We start from the raw sequence: 21,500 nt of genomic DNA on the forward strand, positions 1-21,500 counted from the left end.
GACCTGTGAGGCCTGGGTCCCCGGGGCATCCCCTGCTCTGCTCCTCCACCCAGCTGCCCGAGCCTGGGCCCACCCTAGACTCCTGTCTCTCCCTGTCCCTCAACTTTGCCACCTCTTCAAAGTGCTGGAGAGTGGATGGCCCGGTCATTCTGGAACCTTCTCCATGGCCACAGTGACTCTCTGAGTCCAGGCACAAATCACTTCACACCTGGATCACTGCAACAGCCTCTTGACTGTCCTCCCTGCCGGGGTCCTTCTCCATGTGGCTTCCAGAGTGGACTTTCTGGTACACAAATCTGGCCATGCCACCCCCTTGGTGAACATCTGTCACTGGGCCCTCATCACCTTCGAGGTGAAGTTCAGACCACTTGGAGTTGCCACCGGGTTTCTGTGGTCAGTCTGCTCTCATCGCTCGTCCCTCTCCTTTCAACACTCCTGTCCCAGTCACACCTGACCCCCTCGCAGTTCTGCATTCGGATCACACACTGACCTTGAACCTGCATCTGAAATATCCCCCCACCCTCTCCCCCCGCTGAGATCCGTTCCCCAGGAAGACCTCAGGCTCCCCCAGGAAGCCATTCCCAGCCTTTCCTCAGGCTGAGCCGGGGCCCTGCTCTGTGTCCCCATTTCTCTCTGTGCTCCTGTCTTTCATGGAACTTGTCACTTGATATTTTAACTGATTTTTGTCTCTCTCCCCTCACTGGAGCGTCAACTATTCCATCTGTATATTCCCAATACTTATGACAAGGGCTGGTACGCTATCTCCATGTACACTGAGTGAATGAATGAATGAATGAGTGAATGAATGAATGAGTGAGTGAGTGAATGAACGCAGCACAGCCAGCTAGAGTTCCTCCTCCCACGTGCTGGGTGTCAGCAGCCGACAGCAGCGCTCAGTGACAGTGTGCCGTTCTGTGCCGTGCGGTTTTCCAAGTATTAAGTTCCTCCTCCTCCTGCCCCCGCCTGGGCAGAATGAAGTAGGTGAGCGTGGTTTGGGGCGCCGGAGCCTCCCATTTCCCCGGCTGCGGGGAGAAAAGAACGTAGTCCGCATGGAAACCCCACAGACGGTCTTTCAGCAAGGACGGTCCCTGCTACGTGGCCGGTGCTCAGTGACGATCAATATTTGCCAGTTGAATGAGTGAAGGCAAAGGAACAAGCAGCTGTAAGCTGGGGAAAGTAGCAGCAGGGACTCGTGCTCTGGGAGTCACTTTTCGCATGAAGTTAGACTTGTCCCGTGTGTGTCTGAGCTGTGGCACCGGGTTCATGGCCATCAGAACGCCCATCTCTGCAGACACCTCGAGGGAAGGACGACACTGTCAATGCGCTGCAGAGGGTTCTGGGCAGTTCCAGCCGAGGGGCAGAGACAGAAGGTCGTCTGGCCGAGAAAGGCAGGGAGCAAGAGCAGGGAGGACTGAGCAGCAGAGGGACACTTTCAAGAATTGAAAAAAGGATGAAATTTTCAAAAAAAAAAAAAGAAAAAGGAAAAGAAGAATCTGCCTCACTTGGAAATATCCATGACATATCTCAGGGTGAAATACTTGCTGTTGGCACGTCGTGCTGCCCAGTGTGTGTTTGGTGAAAAGGTGCTTCGCTGGCTTGCTTTCATTCCGCCCTCCCATGTCCTCCCGTGGGCTGCGTCCCTTCCCGCTGGGCCACTGAGCCTGCATCTGGAAGGTTCTCCTTCCTTCTCCTCTCCCCTAGGACACTCCGGCTCATCCTTCAGGTCAGAGCTCACCATGACTTCTCCCAGGAAGCCTTCTTGAGCTCGGGTACGAGGTCAGGCCCCTCTTGAGCTTCTCGATCACTTACTTCTTCAGAGCACTCAGTCCATTCGGGCTGCTGTAAGAAAATGCCATAACCTGGTGGCTTATAAACAACAGAGAGTTATTTCTCATAGATCTGGTGGCTGGAAGTCCACGATCAAGGTGTGGGCAGATTCAGTGTCTGACGAGGGCTTCCTCACAGGTGGCTTTCTTCTCGCTGCACCTGATACAGTACGAGGGGCAAGGGGTCTCTGGGGCCTCTTAGAAGTCTACCACTCCCATCTATGAGGCCTCTGCCCTCGTGACCTCATCACCCCCCAAGGCAACTACTTCCTTGGCCATTAGGTTTCAACATATGAATTTGGGGGGATCACAACATTCAGACCATAACAGCACAATTCCAGAGATAATAAATAATGTGTGTAGTGTTTGTTTAAAAGTCTGCATCTCCCTGCCTCTGTCTCCAATGGCCCCCCTTCAGAATTTCCTCTAATTGGGTTGTTTTCTAGAACACAGGTCTGATCTTGTCACCCATATTGGCATCACTCAGGAGCTCCTTGGCTGGGTGTATCAGGTCTGTCTAGGTCTGGCCCCCTGGCTCCAGCTGTCACCCACAACTTCTTCACCCTAGCCACCCAGACCACACGCATGTTCCAGAATGTACCACGCTCTCTCGCATCTCTCTCTGCCTTTGCATATACTGTTTTCTTCTGCCCAGCGCACTCTGACCTCTGCCCCCCACCTGGAGGGCTCTTGCAGCGTCAGCTCCTCTGGGGTCCCAAACCTCCTCGGCCAGAGCCGTTGTCACACGTCATCGTCCTTTTATCGTGCACCAAGAGCCTTTAGCTTATCTGTGCCCAGCCCTGCCCCCATCATTTTGTGAACTCCTTGAGGGAATTTTTGTCTTATTTTTTCATGCACAATATTTTAAGGTACATAATTAGATAAGAATTTTTGAACCAAAGTGATCATAAAATAGATACTAAAGAATCACAAAATAATATTTAGGATCTGAACTCTAAAATTGTATTTATTATTCTATAATTCATTTGCTTTCACTTTATTCTGAATGAGAAAATGAGCATTTCTTAATGACATAATTAGTATGATAGCACTAAGTTGTTATTTCAGGTAAAATTAGGAAAAAAAAAACCCAAAACTTGAAGCTTCCGCTGGCCTGTGTAGGCCCATGTCCTTAAGTAAGTTATGGTGACTCCTACTGAGCACTTGGAAGGAATGACAGAAGCCCGTGGGGTCAGTTTCTTGGAGGGCTCTCAGGGTCCCGGTTAGGATCCCGTCCTCTGTCGTCTTCCTCGCAGGTGGCTTTTCTCACCTGCAATATTGGGCCTTCCCCAGCAGGTGTCGCCCTCTCACCACCGTCGGAAAGCTGCCTCTTTTCAGAACCTCCATTCCCTGCTGAGCGGCAAAAGGGATCGGTCCAGCCTCTACCTGGTAGGGGGCCCAGGGGACCACAGTGCGGCCGGCAGGTAAGCGTGGCACACGCGGCTGGGAGGCTGAACTCCGACTAGGGCCAGGGGGCTATAAGCTTAACGCCTTCCTGCCTCGGCATGCTGGCGCTGAGCAGGGCCCTTAAAGAGACAGGGCGTCAGGCGACCTGTGTCCCTTCCCCTCGGAGCCTCATCTCAGAGCCCCTGCCCCGCGCGGCTGAGCTCTGAGACGGCCTGGGGTTGCTGCGGCGGGCAGAGTTGGCAGGTTTGATCCTGCTGTCCCTCTGCCACCTGATGACATCTCGAAATCAGGTTCCGAGAGTTTCCTTAGCCCGGCTAAAGATCCGATTGGACACACAGAGACAGGGACCCCCAGAGAGGCTCTTGACCTACGACCTGCCTCAACACATCCCCCCCTCTCGCACGAGCCCCCCTAGACGAGCTGCTTTTACCTGGGCTCCATGCATGGACTTCAGGGGTTCCGGTAACTCCTGGAAATTTTATATGAAATTATAGTTTCCATCAGATTCTCATAGAGGTCTCTGTACCCAAAACATTGAGAAAACACTGCTTTGGGGAGGGGGGGCTTTGTGGTTCTGCAGCGGGCTCTGAGGGGCCTCGGACCCCTGTGGGAACCCACTGATCTTGCCTTAGCTGGCTGTTCTTGCTGACTGCGGTCAGTGGAACTCCAGCCTCCAGTGCCACTCTTAGGTTTGAGACGCCTTGGTCCCCTGCAAGCCAGGGAAGGGCTGGGCCCGGTGCCTGACGCTCTGCCCTCACCCTGTCTCCGGTCTCCTCGCAGGCCAGCCAAGCCTGCGCCCCGGCGTGCCCTGAGCGTGGAGGACGTGGGTGCCCCCAGCCTGGCTCGCACCGTGGGCCGTGTGGCACAAGTCTTCCCGGACGGCACGAGCCAGCTGCAGCTACAGCGCTCCCCGGAGGGCACTTTTGGCTTCTGTGTGGCTTCCGGGAATGGGCGCCGGGACTCAGGTATGCCCTGTCCCCTTCCAGGGCCCCACAGCCCTGGTGGCCTGAGCAGCACAGCAGTGCCTTCCGGCTGGGTTCTTGGTGAAGCAGCGCAGTTCTGTGAATCCAGAAAGCTCTGGGCTAAAGGACCAGAGTTCTCCCTGCGGGGAGCTCTTTCTGAATTGTCCAGGGCCACCTAGGAGTCCCCGCCTGCAGTGCCTTTGCAGTGCCCCACCAGGCAGCTGCGGCTCTGAGACGGCCTGGGGTTGCAGGAGTGGGTAGAGTTGGCAGGTTTGCCTCCGCTGTCCCCTTGCTGGCTGCTGACATCTGGAAATCAGAGTCCTGCAGGCCGTATTTTCAGAGGAGAGCCAGAGGGAAGCTGCCTGTACTTGCCAGTATCGGTGTCCCTTTGATGTGGCGGGTGTGTTGAAACACTTCCCTCCTTCCAGCTGCTGAGGACTGGGCGTGCAGAGGCCCCTGCGGGCTCTGTTCAGATGAAGCCTGGTCCGGGCCCCAGGCTGGGCTGCCCGCTGGGTCTTGATTTAGCCTTGGCAGGGGCAGTGAGGAGCGGGGACATCACTCTGCATTCCGGCCCGGCCCGTTCTCAGCCTCACCCCATCCATGAGTCTTTCAGGGCGACATGACTTGCCCAGGCCCTTACCCCAGCTCTGTGGTCCAGAGTGCACCTCAGGGCAAGGGACCCTGAAAGATATTCCCGGCTAGATGAGTAGGGAAGGGGGGCAGCTGTGCTGGGGGTGGGGAAGGAGGGGAGAGGAAGGGAGAGGAAGGGAGACCAGACAGGAGAGTGGAGCTCAGAGGCCTGCTGTGCCCGGCTCTGCAGGGGGAGGGGCTGGCTCTTCGCTTTGATCTCCTGGTCAAAGTTATTTAGCCTGGAAAAAAATCTGCCTGCGGCCAAGTTTGCAGACTATAGCATGAGTTTTTGTGTCTGTTCCATCATTGTTTCAGGGAATATACATGGAGCACTTCCTATGTGTTAAAGATATTAGGGACACAGCAGTAAATGCAACAAAGTCCCTGTCCTCGTGAGTATACGTTCCAGACCATATCTGCAAAAAGTATACTCTTATACACTATGTGTTGCATATGTCAGACGGTGAAAATCCCGAGAAACACACAAATGCAGCATGGCAGCTGCTACTATAGACAGGAGGGTGGGGTGGCTTTCTGAGAAGATGACACATGAGCAGAGATGTGGATGGACTGAGGAAGCATGTGTGGGTCTGGGGGAAGAGCACTCCAGACTGTGCAAACAGCAAGTGCAAAAGCCCTGTGGCGGGGGCGAGTTTGGCTTGTTGGAGGAACCGTGGTGAGGTCAGGCTGGACGTTGCAGCGTGGGTGAGGGGTAGGGAGGGGCTGAGCTCAGGGTGGCGGGGCTGTGCCACTGCGAGGGACTTTGGCTTCCTGCCCAGTGAGATGGAAGCCACCGGAGGGCTCAGAGTGGAGGACGGGCACTCTGACGTATACCTGCAACAGGGCCACCCACACTCTGTTGAGAATAGACTCTAGAGGGACAGAGGAAGCTACAGCCAGGAAGACCAGTTTTAAAGCTATTGCATGAGTCCAGGAGAGGAGAGACGATGGTGGCTTGGACTGGGGGTGGCCATGGAAGTGGTGACAAGCGGGTGGATTCTGGTTGATTTGAAGGTAGTTTTGCCTGAGTTTGCTGATGGATTAGACATGAGCATGGGAGGAAGAGAGGACAGATCTCTCCCCACTCTAGACCTCAGGAGAGTAAAATGCCTGTCCTCACAGGGAGATGACATTTGTGAACACAGACTGATCATCAGAAAATACCCCCCAGGCTGTCGGCCGCGCCGCCTTTTCCCGTAGCCTCCTGTCCCGCAGGTGAGGCGGGACAGGCCCTCCTAGACAGCATTGGGAAGTCACAGAGTTAGACAACATAGCAGGTTTGTACTCCGGCACGTCTGCTGGCTGTGTGACCTTGAGCAGGTGACTTACCCTCTCTGAGCCTCAGTTCCCTAATCCGTGAAATGAGGATAATAAAAGCTACCCGGAGGAGTCATAAGGAACATTCAGTAAGGGTATAGGAAAGTGCCTGGCACGTCTCTTCCGTTCCCTCTTCAGAAAGAGAAGGTATATTTGGGGGGCAGAACCCCGGACAGGGACCAGCGTTCATCTCTCCATGTGAGAACATCTGCAACAGGGCATTGCACTCTGCCCCTGCAGCCTCCCCTCAAGCCCCTCTTGGCCTCTTGGTAGGTGGTGGGAGCCTCCCCCCATCACCTGTCACAGAGCTCTGATGGGCAGAGGTCTCTGGTGACCCAGGGCTCCCCGGGTGCCCTCACCCGGGCTGGTGCGAGCTCCTCCCTGTCCTGCCCCTGCTGCTGCAGTGGGCCGCTGGGTGTCACACGGGGGTCCTCACACACACAAAGCATGCTCGGTGCCGGGGCCTCCTTGCCACAGGCCACCCTCCAACAGCCAAAGGTCCCCTCTGCGAGCTGGGGCTGGTTCGCTGTTCGCTTGCAGTCACCTACATCGGACTCGGTATGAGCCCGTGCGGACGGCAGGCTTTGCCTGCGACACAGAGATCACACATGCTAACATAGGCCATGTCCGGCACACAATGACTGTCGACTGCAGCAGTCTCTGTCATATTTTTCTCATGACTTTCCGTTGCAAAACCTACCCAAGTCTCCCCAGATGGCCGGAGCGACGTCAGTGTCTGCTCTAGCTGTGGCCGTGTTCTTCCAGGCTGTGTCACTAGTCCCCAGCCTCGTCCTGCTGTACGGCAGCCAACTCGCCCGGGCTCGCCCCGGGGCCCTTCTCCCCTGCCCTCTCCCAGGCCACCAACACTAGACAGGGCGGGCAGGCAGCTCAGACTGAGAGAGAGAAGGCCAGGAATAGGGCCAGGGTGAGAGGAAATGTGCAGACAGGGTGACAGACGCACCATGTCAGGGGAGACTGAGCCCTGCAGAAAAGCCCCCGCGTGGCCGAGAAGCACCGGGAGTCCCGCGCCTCAGACCGGGCGCGGGATGCGTGCGAGACTGGATTTGCTGGGCCCAGAGCTGCAAACCTGCAGGCCCCTCGGTGAAGGAGGAGGAGCTATCGATGCATTTTCAAACCCAGACCCCAGACGGTGGGCTCTGAAAAGCCCGCCCTCCGTTGGGACCAGCAGCCGGGCTGCACAAAGCTCCTCCAGGGCTGGGTGGACCAGAGGGAGGACTTGGACTAGTCCCAGGTGCAGTGAGTGGTTTCGAGGCAGAAATTGAGAAAGGAGACCGGGCCTTTTGGGCCCCTGCTAAGACCCTGATTCCAGGCAAAGGACGTGGAGACGGTGACAGGTGGGCAGGTGCCTCATGTTATTAACGTGGAGCTGCCAGTCAGGCTGGGGACAGTGGGGGTGTCCGGGGCAGGCTGAGTGCGCGGGTGAATCCTGCTGGTGTCGGCCACACCGGTGGGTGCCCTGCAGTCCTCCAGCGCCTGGGGCCACGCAGCACGAAGCAAGGCAGCAGGGCCTCCAGCCTTCCTGGGGACAGCCGGGAGCAGCTGCAGGGGATGTGACAGATGTGACAGGCTTCCAGCCGCAGGGGCCCCTCAGCTGGGGGCCAGAAGAGGCTGGGGAAGCTCTCTGGCCAGCCCGAGCCCGAGCCCGGGGCCTCTGCTCCACTGAGAGCTGGAGCCTGGGACAGGGGCGGCGAGCAGGCCCCCCCCCAGGCTCACCCCCGGCCCTTCTAGACCCGAGGAGTGGCCACGCTGGCCAGGAGGGCCTCTTTCGGGTGCAGGAGGGGGTGCAAAGAGGAGAGTGAGCCACCTCGGCTTTTAAATATGTGGGCGGAATTCTTATTTTCCCTGGGCCTTTGCTCAGATGCCTACAAATCCTAACTGAGGAACCACGTTGGAGCAAGACTGAGGCCAGGGGCTTTCCTTGACAGTACTGAAGCCAGGTGGCCTCGATCTGGCCTCAGCCTTCCGCTACCCCGGAGGGCAGTGCCGGGTCCCACTTACGATCCCACCTGGCACACACCAGGCGCCTGGCAGGTACTGTTCTTAATTTTTAAAAATTATTTTCCTCCCTATTCTACAATAAAAGCTCATTGCAGGAGAAGACGAGGTCAGCTCACTCACACTGGGATATAAAGGAGTAACAACAGCTTCGAGCACTAGTTGCACTTAGCAGCATTGAGAAATGAGGCTGCAGCTTGGAGGAGGTTCGCTCTGTCTGTGGGTGAAGCCAGCTGTGGTTGGGAGGTGGCCTGGCGAGGGGTGTGTGTGTGTGTGCGTGTGCGTGTGCGTGTGCGTGTGTGTGTGTGTGTGTGTGTGTGTGTAGACGTGCTCTGTACCAGCAGCTCCTCCCACCCCCGCACCCTCCCCCGCACGAACACACCTGCGTGGTCAGAGATGCCCGTCTTTGATTCGCGTTCCACCTGCTCAGTTCTCGTGTTTTCCTTTGCAGGGATCTACGTGCAGGAGATGGCCGACTCGGGCACGGCCAAGCTGTACTCGGGGCTGCTGGGGGTGGGCGACGAGATCCTCGAGGTGAACGGGGCTAAGGTGGCCGGGCTGGGCTTGGCACACATTACGGAGCTCCTGGCCCACTCGGAGACCTTGTCCATCCGTGTCCTGAGACAGAGGCCTGCCCCACGGTGACCCAGAAATGCTGTTGCCCTCGGAAGCCCTGAACCCCCCCGGGGGTTGGCTGGGAATGTGCTACACAGAGCTGCTTTGTGACGGAACCATAGATCATGGTGGGCTCTGTGCCCTTGGGCTGTGGCAGGGCTTCTGTGAGTGACTTCCCTGGGGAAGCAAGGAGCCTGTTTGTGTATTTTGTTTAAGGCCACTTATGCAGACCTGGAGAAAGACAATATGGGTCTGTGGTCTCCTTCCACGTGAGGTTGACATCCACTTGCGCCCGAGAGCGGCCTCACCTCCACGTACCGCCCCCCACAAAAGCTCCCCCACCCCCAGCACTCCGGAGCCAAAGATCAGGTGCTTGGCCGTGTTGGCTGCGAGCCCTGCGGCTCTCAGCCACGTCCCTCCTCGCTCCCACTGTCCCCTCTGCTCTCCAGGCAGGGGCGGGCAGGTGTCTGGAGGAACAGCCTTACAGCCCCGGACCACGCACACCCCACCCAAACTCGGACCGGGTGGTCTGCCAAGAGCTTTACGTCCCTTCTGGGTGTGAGAATATCTGGTAGCCAGAATCCTAAATATTTCTAGGAAATTTTTATGACGTGTAAAACTGAAGTAAAGAAAGGAAACCAAGACCAACTTCAGGGAAGTGCAGCTGTGGTGGCCGGGATCCAGCCCGCCCCGCCCTGCCCCTGCCCGGGCGGAGGCGTCGCTGCGGCCCGGCCTGCGAGGGCCTCTGTCTTAGAGCCGCGTGGACACAGGCCTGTAGCTGTGAGGGGCGGGTGGCAGCAGGGAGAGGATGGCGTGCGTCAGTCTTAAATTATTAAAAATCCAAGCCGAAGCTTCTTCCATTCTGAGTTGCTAAGTTCTGAGCTGGACACTCACTTGCTGGGGATGGGGGAGGGAGGGCACAGGCCTGAGGGGGGCGGCTGGGAGGTGGGGGTCAGGGTTCTGGCCCCTGTAAGAGGCAGGAGCCTCCATGCAGTCCTTGGGTGGGAGGAGGAGCCCGGGGGAGGGAGGGTGGAGTTGAGGGGCCTGGTCTGCTTGCAACTGGAGTGGGGTCAGCTCAAGGCTGTTTTAGAACTCGCCAAGGTTTGGCCTGGCGCGGTGGCTCACGCCTGTAATCCTAGCACTCTGGGAGGCCGAGGCGGGCGGATCCTTTGAGCTCAGGGGTTCGAGACCAGCCTGAGCAAGAGCGTAGACCTCCCACCCCCGTCTCTACTAAAAATAGAAAGGAAATTATGTGGACAACTAAAAATATATAGAAAAAATTAGCCAGACATGCAATGGAGAGTGGAGGGGGGGTGTGGGGTGGACTGTGGAGGGGGGGAGATTAGAGGGGGGCTGGGTTTGCTGCCCAGGGCCTCGGCAGCAGGAGCCAGTTAGAACCCTCCCTTCCTCATGGAGGCGGGGTGGGGTGGGGTGGTTCAGGGCCCTAGAGGGGAAGGAGGAATGAGGAGGGTCTAGCAGGTGAGCAGTGGGGCCAAGGGGCTAGGAAGAGGGCACTGGGGCACACCCAAAGTGAAGAAATGGTCCTGCAGTAGGAAACTGCAAGGAAACTGCAAGTGTGGGGGAACCCTGGCAGCTCCTGTACCCCAATTCCTGGCTGAGGTCACAAAAGCTTCTAGGGGCTCAGGACACCTCTCTTCACAGATGGGAAGAATTGGGAGTGGGGGGCAGCTTGTGGCTGGCAGGGGACAAGAAAAGGTGTTGGGAGTATCCAGCACCTGCATCTATTACTCACCAGGTGCTGGGCTTTTTTTTTTTTTTTTTTTTGGAGACAGAGTCTTCTACGGTGCCGTGGCGTCAGCCTGGCTCACAGCAACCTCAAACTCCTGGGCTTAAGCGATCACTCCTGCCTCAGCCTCCCGAGTAGCTGGGACTACAGGCATGCACCACCATGCCTGGCTAATTTTATGTATATACATATATATATTTAGTTATCCAGATCATTTCTTTCTATTTTTAGTAGAGACAGGGGGCTCACTCTCACTCAGGCTGGTCTCGAACTCCTGACCTCGAGTGATCCACCCGACTCCGCTTCCCAGAGTGCTAGGATTACAGGCTTGAGCCACCGCGGCCCAGCCGGCTTAGGCTGGGGTTTTGACATACTTAGTCCTTAAAATAGTCCTGCCAGGTGTGTCCTGCGTACTGCATTCATTTTACACAGATAGGGAACCACGTTCACTGGCAATGACAGGGCGTGGCACGCTGCCATCTGGCTTGGGGCCCACTCTTCCCACGGCAGTCCCCCACCCCCATACCAGGAAAGGCTTGATGTTAGGGGGAGGGAGGGAGGCACCCAGGGTAGCAGCCCCCTCCCCCCTTCAACAGTGATCTCTTTCCAAGGAGGCAAAAGCGCCCCTTCCAGGCATCCCAGCTCCTCCCTGGGGTAAACTGAGGCTGGAGGCCTGGCCTGGGTGGGTGGGAGGGGACCCCAGTTCCTCTAGCCTCCTGTCTGAGGTCACCATCTGCTCTGCCTGGGAGCTGCTGACCTAGAAAGCCTGGTCCAACCCTGCCTGGCATACTGGACCAACCCAGAACTTGGTTTACTACCCAGGGGCCAGGCCAGCACCAGGCAAGAGGTGACAAGAAAGACCCGCTGAACCCCAAAGGGCTGCAGTCCCAGCGGGCAGCAGGCGCGCGCACATTTTAACACCGTGTGCAGCAGGAGGAGCTGGCGCCTGGTGGGGCCTGGCAGGGACAGCCCGAGGGAGTGGGCAGCGATTGACGGGGAAGGGCGGCTCACCGAGGAGGTGCGCCCAAGAGCGGTTTAGTAAGATGAGTTGGGACTCAGCAAGGGCAAGGGCGCTCAGGCACAGAAAGAACCAGCCGTGTGCAAAGCTGTGCGTTTCCCCTGGATCTGGTGTGTCCCCCTCGCGGTTCACAGAAGGCACGAGACATTGGGACTACAGGGAACAGAAAGTGGCGCTACCTTTGCCTCGGACATGTCAGTCTCCTCGGCGGGGGTGGGGGTGGGGTGGGGGGAGGTGTGCGTGGCAATTTCAGAAGCCACCAGCGGCAGCAGCCGCCTCTCCTCGGCTGCAGAGATCGGTGGGGGCGAGCGCGCGTCTCCTTGTTGCCCTAGGAGGGAGGCTTGAGGTCTGTCGCCGCCCCGCGACCAGAAGGTGACTGTGCGGGCCGCAGCCACCCCGCGCCCATCCCGCCCTGGCTTGGCCGCCCACACCCCCAGCACTACAGAGGCCACTTTGCTGCGACACTGGTGCCGCCTGCAAGCCGGGACAGCCGGGCGGGCAGTCCCTGCGGGCCCGGGCAGGTAGCAGGCGGCCGGCTGGCTCTGCACCCGCCTGCTCCACGCCAGCTGCGCCCTCCCGGCCACGAGGCCGTCCTGGAGGGTCCTCGCCGCCCCACGTCCCTCCAGCCTTCGTCGGGCCCGGCCCGCCGTGGTCTGCGCGCCGCCTCTTCCGTGTCTCGGGGTCGCCGCGGCCTTTGTACCAAGGCCACTTCCGAGAGGCAGGGTCTGGGCCTGGAGTCACAGGCTGGTCAGAGCCACAGTGGGACTGGAGCCCGAGGTTTGACGCCCCCAATACACGCGCGCGCGCACACACACACAGCTCGGCACCGCGCGGGAGGTGGGGTGATGCGACTGTCACTTTGCCTTCGAGGAACGCAGGGTTGGGGGACGGAGGAGGGCAGACCGGAGCACAGCACGTGCCCAGCCCTGCTGAAAGGGGCCAGGCAGGGGGGACTGGAGGGAAAACGGGACCCAGGGACCCTCACATTTGTGTGCGGTGACAGCGGGGCGTGCAAGAATGAGTGAGTACCCAGTGTATGCAGGGTCCCCAGATCTCAGGCATGCTGGAGGAGTCGCACGCACGGCTGGAATTTGAGAAACCAGTGATAACCTGGGAGAATGGTGGGGCTACTAAGGACACAATCCTGAATGCTCACAGCAGCTCGAGAGAGGAGGGGGGGGCGGGGAGGGAGGGAGAATGACGATGAATATGAGAATTTATCTCTGGGTTACAAACGAGAAGCTTAAGGGTTAAATCACGTATCCAAGGTCACAGCAGCAAATAAAATAGCGGAGGCTGGATTTGAACCCTGTGCTCTGAGACTCCCAGCCTGCCCTCCGCCCTCGCAGCCCCGCCCGCCCCGCACAGCAGCACAGCCCCGGGTGGCCGTGCCTGGCCCTGCGTGGCCGCCGCTGCCCCGGGGCGTCTGGGCCCCGCTTCCCTTTTCCTTCCGGGAAGTGGGTGCGCGCTGGGGGAGCGCGGGCGGCTCACCTTCCGAGCAGTGTTTCCCAACGGCACGCACAGCTCACGGGACGGCCATAAATTAAGCAATTTTGTGGGTTGAAACCATCATTTAATTAAAAAAAAAAAGAATAGAACAGGATAGAAAACATTAGCCTGCTTCGCACACGGCAAAGGTAGGTTTTGTTTAGGAAACATTTCAGTGTGTGTGTGGTGAGTTGCAATTTAAAGGGTGGTTATGGCTTTGCTCTGAAGCGAGGCAGAAGAAAACACCCTGGGGACCAAGGCTCAGGGAGGCTGCCACCTCCCCATCCCCATTCTGCCAGCCTACTTCCTAGGTCCCCCTGCTGGGGGCTGAGAAAACCTCCCCAGCCTGGCCCCTCAGGGAAAGAGGCATCCTCCATCCTAGGACCCTGTCACCAAGAAGAGGCCTGTGACCCAGGAGAGGAGTGCAGTGACAAGACTGTGGACTTCCTGGTCCTCCAAATCGGCTCTGGGCAGCAGGATGTGCACGTGGGTCATCCTGGCAGGGGCTTTGCTTGTTGGCTCCTGTCTCCTGCCAGCCCTAGCTCCACCCATTCATTCACCCACCCATGCTCTTACACTTGGTCACGTCCTCTGCTGGAATGCCCTTCCCCTCGTCCACCCACTGCACCCCTGGCAGCCTTCAATGACGCCAGAGATGGCTGTCCCGGGAGGCACTCTAGGACACTGCATGCGGACCTGGGCCCCTCCCCTGAGCTCGCATGTGATCTTGTACCAAGGGCTCTTTGTGACTCTCTTCAGGTAGAACCACTTGTTTATCTTCTACCAAACTTACCTGGCAACAACTGGACTTCCCTAGTCCCTCTGCCCAACCCATTCCCGCCCCCCCAAGCCCCAGGCTAGTTCTGGGGCTATTCAAAAGGCCCTGCTGTCACCAGTTCCCTCTCCCTCCCTCCCCATGTCCTCTGTGAAGTTCCCCTCTTTCCTACAGAGCCAGAGCACCTGCTTAGAAATGGCAACAGCCTTCCTTGGCAAGAAGCTCTGCCCAGCTCTCTCCGGCTGCGGGTCTGGCCAGGTCGGAGCGCTGGGCCCCGAGGAAGGGGCTGCTGGGACTGGCTCTGATACTCTGCCCACGCAGCCAGGGCTTACCAGCTGCCCTGCCAGTCCTGGAGGGGAGCCGGGGCCTTCCTGCGGATGCCAGGCTGCCCGCCGGGCCTGCCTTTGTCTTGTCCTTCTGCAATCTGGGCTCAGGCCCCTCCTCACAGTGTGGAGCTGCCCTTAGGGGTCTGGCCAGGTGCCAGGCACTGGGAAGAGGCCTGCCCTGCCCTCGGGATGCCCACACCCCCAGGATGGAGAGGCTCCAGCTGTGAAAAAAGACAAGCCAGCTGTGCCAGGGCTACAGTGGAAGCCCCAAGGCAGGAGGCCCCACTCCGCACGGGAGCAGAAAGGCTCCCAGCTCTGGTCCCCTGTGGTCCCCAAGCTCACCAGCCTCCATCCAGCGCTGGTGTTAAACTCGGGAACAAGGAGTGCCGGTAGTCACGGGTGCTCACAGCAGCGTTCAGACGCCACGATTTTCATTCTCATCCTGGCTCTTCAGACCGAGTTTTCAGGCTTTTCTTGGTGTATTCAATAAGGGCTTTGGCTCACTTACTTTTTGCAGATTTCCAGCCAAATAAACAAAAGCTCCAAAACATTTTATCAGCAAGGCAGACCTGTCTGAGATCCCGGACCAGTAGATTTCTTGAACTCTACAGCAGAGCTTGCGACACGGTCGTGTCCGGGCCAGCTGGTACCCATGCTTTCTCTCACCTCCTTCTAGCTCAGTGCTTTCATCCCCACTAACTGGTTCAGCTGTTTTGACCCCTCCTCCCCCAGCCTCATTCTACCATTTCTCAGGTCAGAGGGACGGCTTAGCGAGCCACCTGCTTGCCAACACTGAAATCAGAATGGCGTCCTTTTCCTGTTAAGGGAGGCCTCGTGTGGTCCAGTCAGACCTGAGTTCCAATCCTGACTCTCCCACTTACTAGTGTCCACAGACAGATTTCTCTACTGGTCCATGACTCAGTTTTCAGGTGTAAAATGGGCCTCAACAGTATTTCCTTCTTGGGAAATTGTGAGATTAAATGAAAACAATGTTTTGCCCCTCACCATGTACCTACCCCTTGGTCAAAGACCTGCCCAGGACACCAGATTCTCATCAAATATTGGCCAGAAGTATTACCATTTAGATACTATTTAGGTGTCTAAATATATACTATTTAGATACAATGTGAACTGCTGTGACCAGAGAAAGCATTTAATGGTGTGTGTTAGGGAGGCGGTGGGGACAGGGGGAGGGAAGGAGGAAACACCATTTCTGGGAGGTCAGAGAGGCTGGATTCAGGAGCACACATCCACCGCGGCTTCTGGGGCCGTTACCCCCTCTCAGAGGTGCAACTGTGGTGACATTTGCTCAGGCTCTGCCGGCACCTGCACAAGCAGGAGCCACTGCCAATGTTCCGCCTGTCAGCACCTGGGCCGGACAGCCCTGTTTCCAGCCAGCTGACACCCCGGAGGTGCCAAGGACCCTTTACTGATTTGAAATTCGTCCTCTTGGGCAGTGACCTGTTGTGGCAGCATGGGCAGACCTTCCCTTCCCGTGAGTCTCACTTTTGCCTCAGGTCTTGCCTTTTAACATTTTCAACCTGAGTTTTCCCTGAGACTTGCAGCCAGTGGGCCCTTCTGATGACAGCACTTCACTCTTGCTGCACAGCAGGGCCAGGGGTGGAATCAGGGCACTGGGGGACCCGACCCCTCAGCCTTGCAGAGGCAAACGGTCTCCCTCCGCCAAAGCCACACGGTCATGCTTCTCCCGGGGGTGGGCGGAGGTGATCTGCTTTTATCAGGGCATCAATATAACCATAACTCTCAAAATCAGCACTCGCTTGCTTCCCTGGCGAGGCCGGTCAGTAGTTTACCAGTCCTTACCTGTTCTACCTACTACAACTTTGGGAGAAATCAGGCTGCGGACCTAGGAAGCACCGTCTGATAGATAAGCCACTTTCTGTGCCAGGCACTGGGAACACAGTAAGTGGCTCTGCCTCTCCCCAGCTGTGTGACCTTGCAAAAATGACTTCTCTGTGTCCCAATAGCCTCATCTGCAGATTTGAAGTAATAGAGGAGGAAACTTCTCATCTTAAGCATTATGTCTTAATACAGAGAAAGCACTTAGCACAGTGCCTGGCACACGGTTAACATCAGTGAGGATGATGGTGGCAAACAGAATGATCACGATCTCTGCCCAGACTCCTTACCCCACACAGAATTCAGGGCAGGCTCCAACTGCCAATGCAGCTGGCCAGTGTCCGTGTCTGCCAGCATTGAGGGAGGATGGATGGGACTCAGGTCCTTTTTGTTCTAGTCTGTCTGCTCCCCCAGGCTCCTTGCCCCAACTGGGTGATATTTTAAATACATAGTGTGGTTATTTTGGGGTTTAAGAATTCACATAACTTGCTCAGCACAAGAAAGCACAATTTATAATTCAGATTGTCCAGCAGTCACCAACTTTTCCTACCCCAGGCAGATGCACTTGTCTTTTATTAGTGGGGGTGGCAGGAGAGGGAGGGAGCTGTGTGAGGTATGAAAACAACTAAAAACAAAAACAAGAAACCACCAATTAATCAGCCAAACAAAAACACCCAAGACAAAGCTCACGGTCTCTCCATTTCTGTTTAATACTGGGACATATTCTTTACACGTGATTTCAAGAGTAGAAGAAACATTACTGATGGACTTCAGGGTATAAAAGTATCACTTTTAAGGATGGCTAGTTGAGTTTCTGGTTTTGTTTTATGTAAGTATTTTTTTTTTTTTTTGTTAAGTTTATAGCATCATCCAATTTTAGTTCCCATCAGGATTACAATCCAAGCCATGGATGATGTTCTACTTTGCAGGGGGATTTTACCGTGCCCTAAAGCTGGTGTGCTATAGCAGTGCTTCCCAGACTAGAGCACCCAGCAGAAGCCCCTGTAGGCCTTGCTGAACCAGCCTGCAGCCCCCACCCCAGAGCTGGAGATTCAGTAGGTGCGGGAGGGGCCTGAGAACTGGCATTTCTAACAAGTTCCCAGGTGATGAAGCCACTGGCTCCGCCCCACACCTGGAGACCCACCACGTAGAGGAAACAAAAATCTCCGGGTGGCCTGGGGCAGGGCACTGGGCTCTGGCCCCCTCTCTTTATGTGGAGGGGAAGCACCATCTGGAAATCACCCAGGCATTTGCAATTCTAATTCCCGATCTCACTTCTTCAGTGTGTACCTTCTAATTATTTAAAATTAAAACACTGTAAGTTTATCTATCCTTGGAAAACATATAATGGTTTATTCCTGCTGAGTTTTGTCATGCATTATACATTCTGTTTCTGAATTGCACTAATTTCTAATTACAAATGAGCCAGCGAAAGCATATTTCCACTTAGAAACACTGAATCCGTAATCATTTCCAGCTTGGCTCCCTTGGCCGGCTCCTAGGTGGTTTCAAGGCCACCCTCACCCTGGGCATTCTCTGAAGTCTGTGGGTGCTGAGCCCAGCCTGTATCGGTTAGGAAGTAATCACCACGGGGAGCTAAAAGCGGTTCCAAAAACGTATTAGTGGGACACCTGGCTGTCACCCCCTCACCCCACACAGATGACAGGGCACAGATACTCTCTTTTCCTCAGGATGAAGACATCTTTTTCTCCCAGAACAGCCCTCAGCTGCAGGGTCACACCTGCCTTTCAGTGGTACCAACTCGGCGAAAATCTACTTTCTGCAGAACAGCAAAGAACAACCCTGAACTTGGTGCCACCCCAGGGCTGACAGAAAGCTTGGCTGGAGCGGAGGGCTGGGCTGCCAGGAAGGCCAGGGCATGGGGCCTTGGCCAGGGAACAATGAGGCTGGGTTGTCTTAGTCCTAACAGCCTCCTGCATAACACAGTGGCCTCCAGCTTTGATAACTTATAACTTTAAAAAAAATTGGTAAAATACTCTTTCTTACAAGGGTCTGGCTGCAGCTGGCAAAGCAGGTGCAGGAAACATGCATGTGAGACTCAGGCGGTAGGGCAGGCCACCAATAGTCACTGTCTATGCACAGTCAACATCTACCCAGCCACGGGGAGGGAAACTTCTGGACAAAGGTCATGTCAGAAGGAAAACAGTACCAACATAGCTCACGGAAGAGAGAAACCAAGTCCTTTTCTTTCTTCCTCAGCGCCACCCCCCCATACCTGTATTAGTAAAGAAACTACAATGTAATGAACCCCCAAATATAGGTAGATTGCAGCAACCTGTCCAAGGTGTCACTACCACTTTCAGAGCTTTGGTGTTAATCCAGAAAGCAAAACACATCACATTGCCCATGGTGAGGAGTAAGCGTGCCAAGTTCGTATTCGTCTACTCCAGGTATGTGGCTGAGGTCGGCTTTAAGTGGCTTGTCCCCGAGAGTGTGCAGTTCCCAGTGGACGAGTCAAGAATACACAATGCACCAAATGACTTCCATGTATGCTGGGATGCGCTGTAATTGTTTTCCCCTCTAACAAGAGGATTGAGCTAAACGATCCCCTGTCCCTCTGAGTCTACCCTAAAAGATGGTAACTACGAAAGTCAGCTATTTTGGAGTTTCACCCCTCCCTGGGTTCGCAAGCCCTGGCTCGGGCATGAGATTCACAGTAGTGCCACTGAGGTCTGAAAGACAGCTCTACTCTACTCAAAGCTCTCTTGGTTTTCTGGATTCTACACCAGACAGTAGTCTGGCACGGTGGCACATGCCTGTAGTCCCAGCTACTCGGGAGGCTGAGGCAGGAGGATCGCTTGAGCCCAGAAGTTTGAGGTTGCTGTGAGCTGGGCTAACGCCACGGCACTCTAGCCTGGGCAACAGAGTAAGACTCTGTCTCAAAAAAAAAAAGAAACCATGGGGCCAAAAAGGCAATAATCATGACTAAAACAAATAGGTGTGACAATGCCTCTCACACAGAAAATGAAACGAAATAATGTATACAAAAGTACCGTATAAACTGTAGGGCTCTGCGCCCTTTTTCATAAGGACATTCGTCATTTGGGTTAGGGGCCCACCTACTTCAGTGTGACCTCTCCTTAACTAACCACATCGGCAACAACCCTACTTCCAAATAAGGTCACATTCTGAGGTACTGGGGCCTAGGACTTGAATTATGGGGGGACACAATTCAACCCCTATGACACCTCTACCCAACCACCTCTGTAGGTTCCCCTCAGGCCACCAATGGTCCTCTCACTCCAGTGGATCCTCTAGCAGTTCACAAATCGAGACGACTAAATGAACTAACTCACCCCACGGTGAGACTGACTAGTCTTCACCTTGGCTCACTCTCTGTCAGAGGAGTTAAGCCCAGTGAATCTGTGGAATTCTGGATGGCTCGGGGGTTATGGGGAGGGGGGAGATGTCCTTCCTTTAAATCACAACGTTTAGTTTTCTTCCAGGTATCTATAAGGCTCACCCCCACCCCAACCCCTGCAGGACAAGGAACAGTGCCCCTGGCCTTCAGCTGCCGTCCTGACGGGGAAGGAGCGGCCAGGGGTCTGTCTTCCCAGCAGCCTCTCCAGAGCTGTGGCGTCTGGCGCTGCCCTCTTGGTTCTCGGTACCGGAGGGGAGATGCCGGAGGGGAGATGCTGACGCCTTTCAGTAGGTGAAATATGAGTTCAGACCCCGGGTCCCCAGGGTCTCCTGGACGTGAGATTTCTGGGAACACTCAGACTGTGGGGGCCCCACTGAGGAGGTAGCCCCAAACTGCTGGAGGGGAACACAGCCAGGCTTTCACTGGAGCCTCCTTCTCCAGCAAGTTCCCTTCCTGCTTCCTGCAGGTGGTGCGGCTGAGCGAAAAGGACACCAAATACAGCCCTTACCTTGTAGCAAGCTGAAGCCCAACACGCCATTACATGTGTCTTTGTTGTAAACCTTGTTGAATTACAACATTAAACTCTGCCCATTTATTCAGTTTCTGGCTTGTGAACCAACCGAGGTCAGGAGCAGGGCCACAGCTAACCCACATAGGACGTGTGTGCAAACGAGAAAAATGCACCCTCCATCTGGCTGGACCCTGGCCCAGGCCAGGTCACATGGCTTGACCAGCAGAACAGGACGGATTTTGACCCTGTGTGCCCCACAGTGGGGTCTCCTTGTGTAGGGCCCAACCTTACCTGGCAGCTCTGGCTGCACCATTAGAAAACAGACAAAAATGGGCTGTACACGAAAACGAATGAATGGATTTGGAAGGGAGGGGTGATGGTGGAAGAAAAGAGGTCAATTCATTCAAAATGGGAGCACTAGAAGCCCATGTAGTATAGTCACACAGTTAAAATTACCTGAAAGGTTTTACATAATCCTGAGAAATGAGTTCTCAGCTATCTTGGGGGCCCAAATATCTGATACCTTCTATATATTTTTTATTCTTAAGGCCAACAGAGCTGTATATGATATAGTTCAAATTTTCCTTTCTGTCACCATTGGGGTATCTGGTTAATGAAAGTTCTTAACCTACAAATTTCATCAATTCTTATCGATGCCCTTAGCAAGGAAGTACATGCTGGTTCCAGGGAGAATCGGTCCTGTTGGCTTTTCCTCTCCCCCTTCCGCCCATGCACCGTTGGCTGAGCCAGCAGAGCCTTCTGCATGTGTCCCTGGGCAGGGCTGGGTGTGAGAGGATGTTTGGGGCCAGAAGGCTCCGAGTCCACTGGAGCTGAGCTCTGGGTGGCAGCTGGAGGCCGGGCTGGCCGCAGCCCCTGGCAGAGCGACACTGGGTCTGAGGCAAGTGTGGTGGCAGCAGCCAGAGCTCAGAAGACGCAAGTGGGAGCCAGAGAGTGGGAACGATGAGGAGAAAAACAGCTTCGGAGAGAATGGCTTCTCCATGGAAAGAAATCCAGGGAGCAGGAGGCTGCGGGAGGAAATGGGAAGGCACCAGAATGGAAAGGAAGTGACACCGAGGGACAAGTGAGACATTCCAGCCCAGCTGGAGCAGTCTTTGCCTTTCTGCCTTTCTGAGATATCAGCACAGATTCTCAGGTTCCCTGAACTGAGTAAAAGCTGTTTTCTTCTGCGCAACACGACAGTCGCATAAATAAAGAATTCTGGGAACATGCTGAGGAGACACATGCTCTAAGGTGACAATTCTGGGGAAATCTGAAGGGCTGGAATAATAAAAAGCAAAACATTTGGAGTCCATCAGCTGCTGAAATACAACCACTCATGTACTTTAAAATACCTAAAAACATGTACTCTGCATATTACTCATGAAACAGCTATAAACGCACAGTCTGTGGGTCAGCCCTGTGTGTCGCACAGTGCGTCACAGAGCCGCTGGATGGCTTGGTTGTACGGCTTATCAATGACCTGGAAGAGGTTCTGTCTGTCTGACTGAAGTGGCTTGCGTAGTATTTGCACTGAAGTCCTTAAGAGAGGAGCCAAGTTCTGGCTTCATCAGGAGTTGGTCTTGGCCACCTGACTGCCCCACTTCCCAGCCGGACCCATGG

The 21,500-nt window shown here is 55.5% G+C and overlaps 2 protein-coding genes across 4 annotated transcripts in view; one reads left to right on the top strand and one right to left on the bottom strand.

Annotated features, from left to right (window-relative positions):
* KIAA1614 (KIAA1614 ortholog) overlaps window positions 1–9,631 on the top strand; it is a 31,879-nt gene extending 22,248 nt beyond the window's left edge. For 2 of the 3 annotated variants that reach the window (XM_045536341.1, XM_045536344.1), the window contains exons 8-10: window positions 3,120–3,250; window positions 4,014–4,198; window positions 8,610–9,631. In XM_045536341.1, coding sequence (XP_045392297.1) covers window positions 3,120–3,250; window positions 4,014–4,198; window positions 8,610–8,803 — 510 coding nt within the window. In that variant the 3' untranslated portion in view covers window positions 8,804–9,631. The remainder of the gene's footprint in view (window positions 1–3,119; window positions 3,251–4,013; window positions 4,199–8,609) is intronic. The other variant, XM_045536343.1, reaches the window with a different exon arrangement.
* Window positions 9,632–19,639: 10,008 nt separating this feature from the next.
* The window catches only part of STX6 (syntaxin 6), a 50,430-nt gene continuing 48,569 nt past the window's right edge, over window positions 19,640–21,500 (bottom strand). Inside the window, exon 9 of the mRNA XM_045536007.1 lies at window positions 19,640–20,905. The gene's annotated coding sequence lies outside the window, so the exon portion shown is untranslated. The remainder of the gene's footprint in view (window positions 20,906–21,500) is intronic.

The sequence above is a fragment of the Lemur catta genome, chromosome 23, assembly GCF_020740605.2.
Source record: "Lemur catta isolate mLemCat1 chromosome 23, mLemCat1.pri, whole genome shotgun sequence".
Lineage (NCBI taxonomy): Eukaryota > Metazoa > Chordata > Mammalia > Primates > Lemuridae > Lemur > Lemur catta.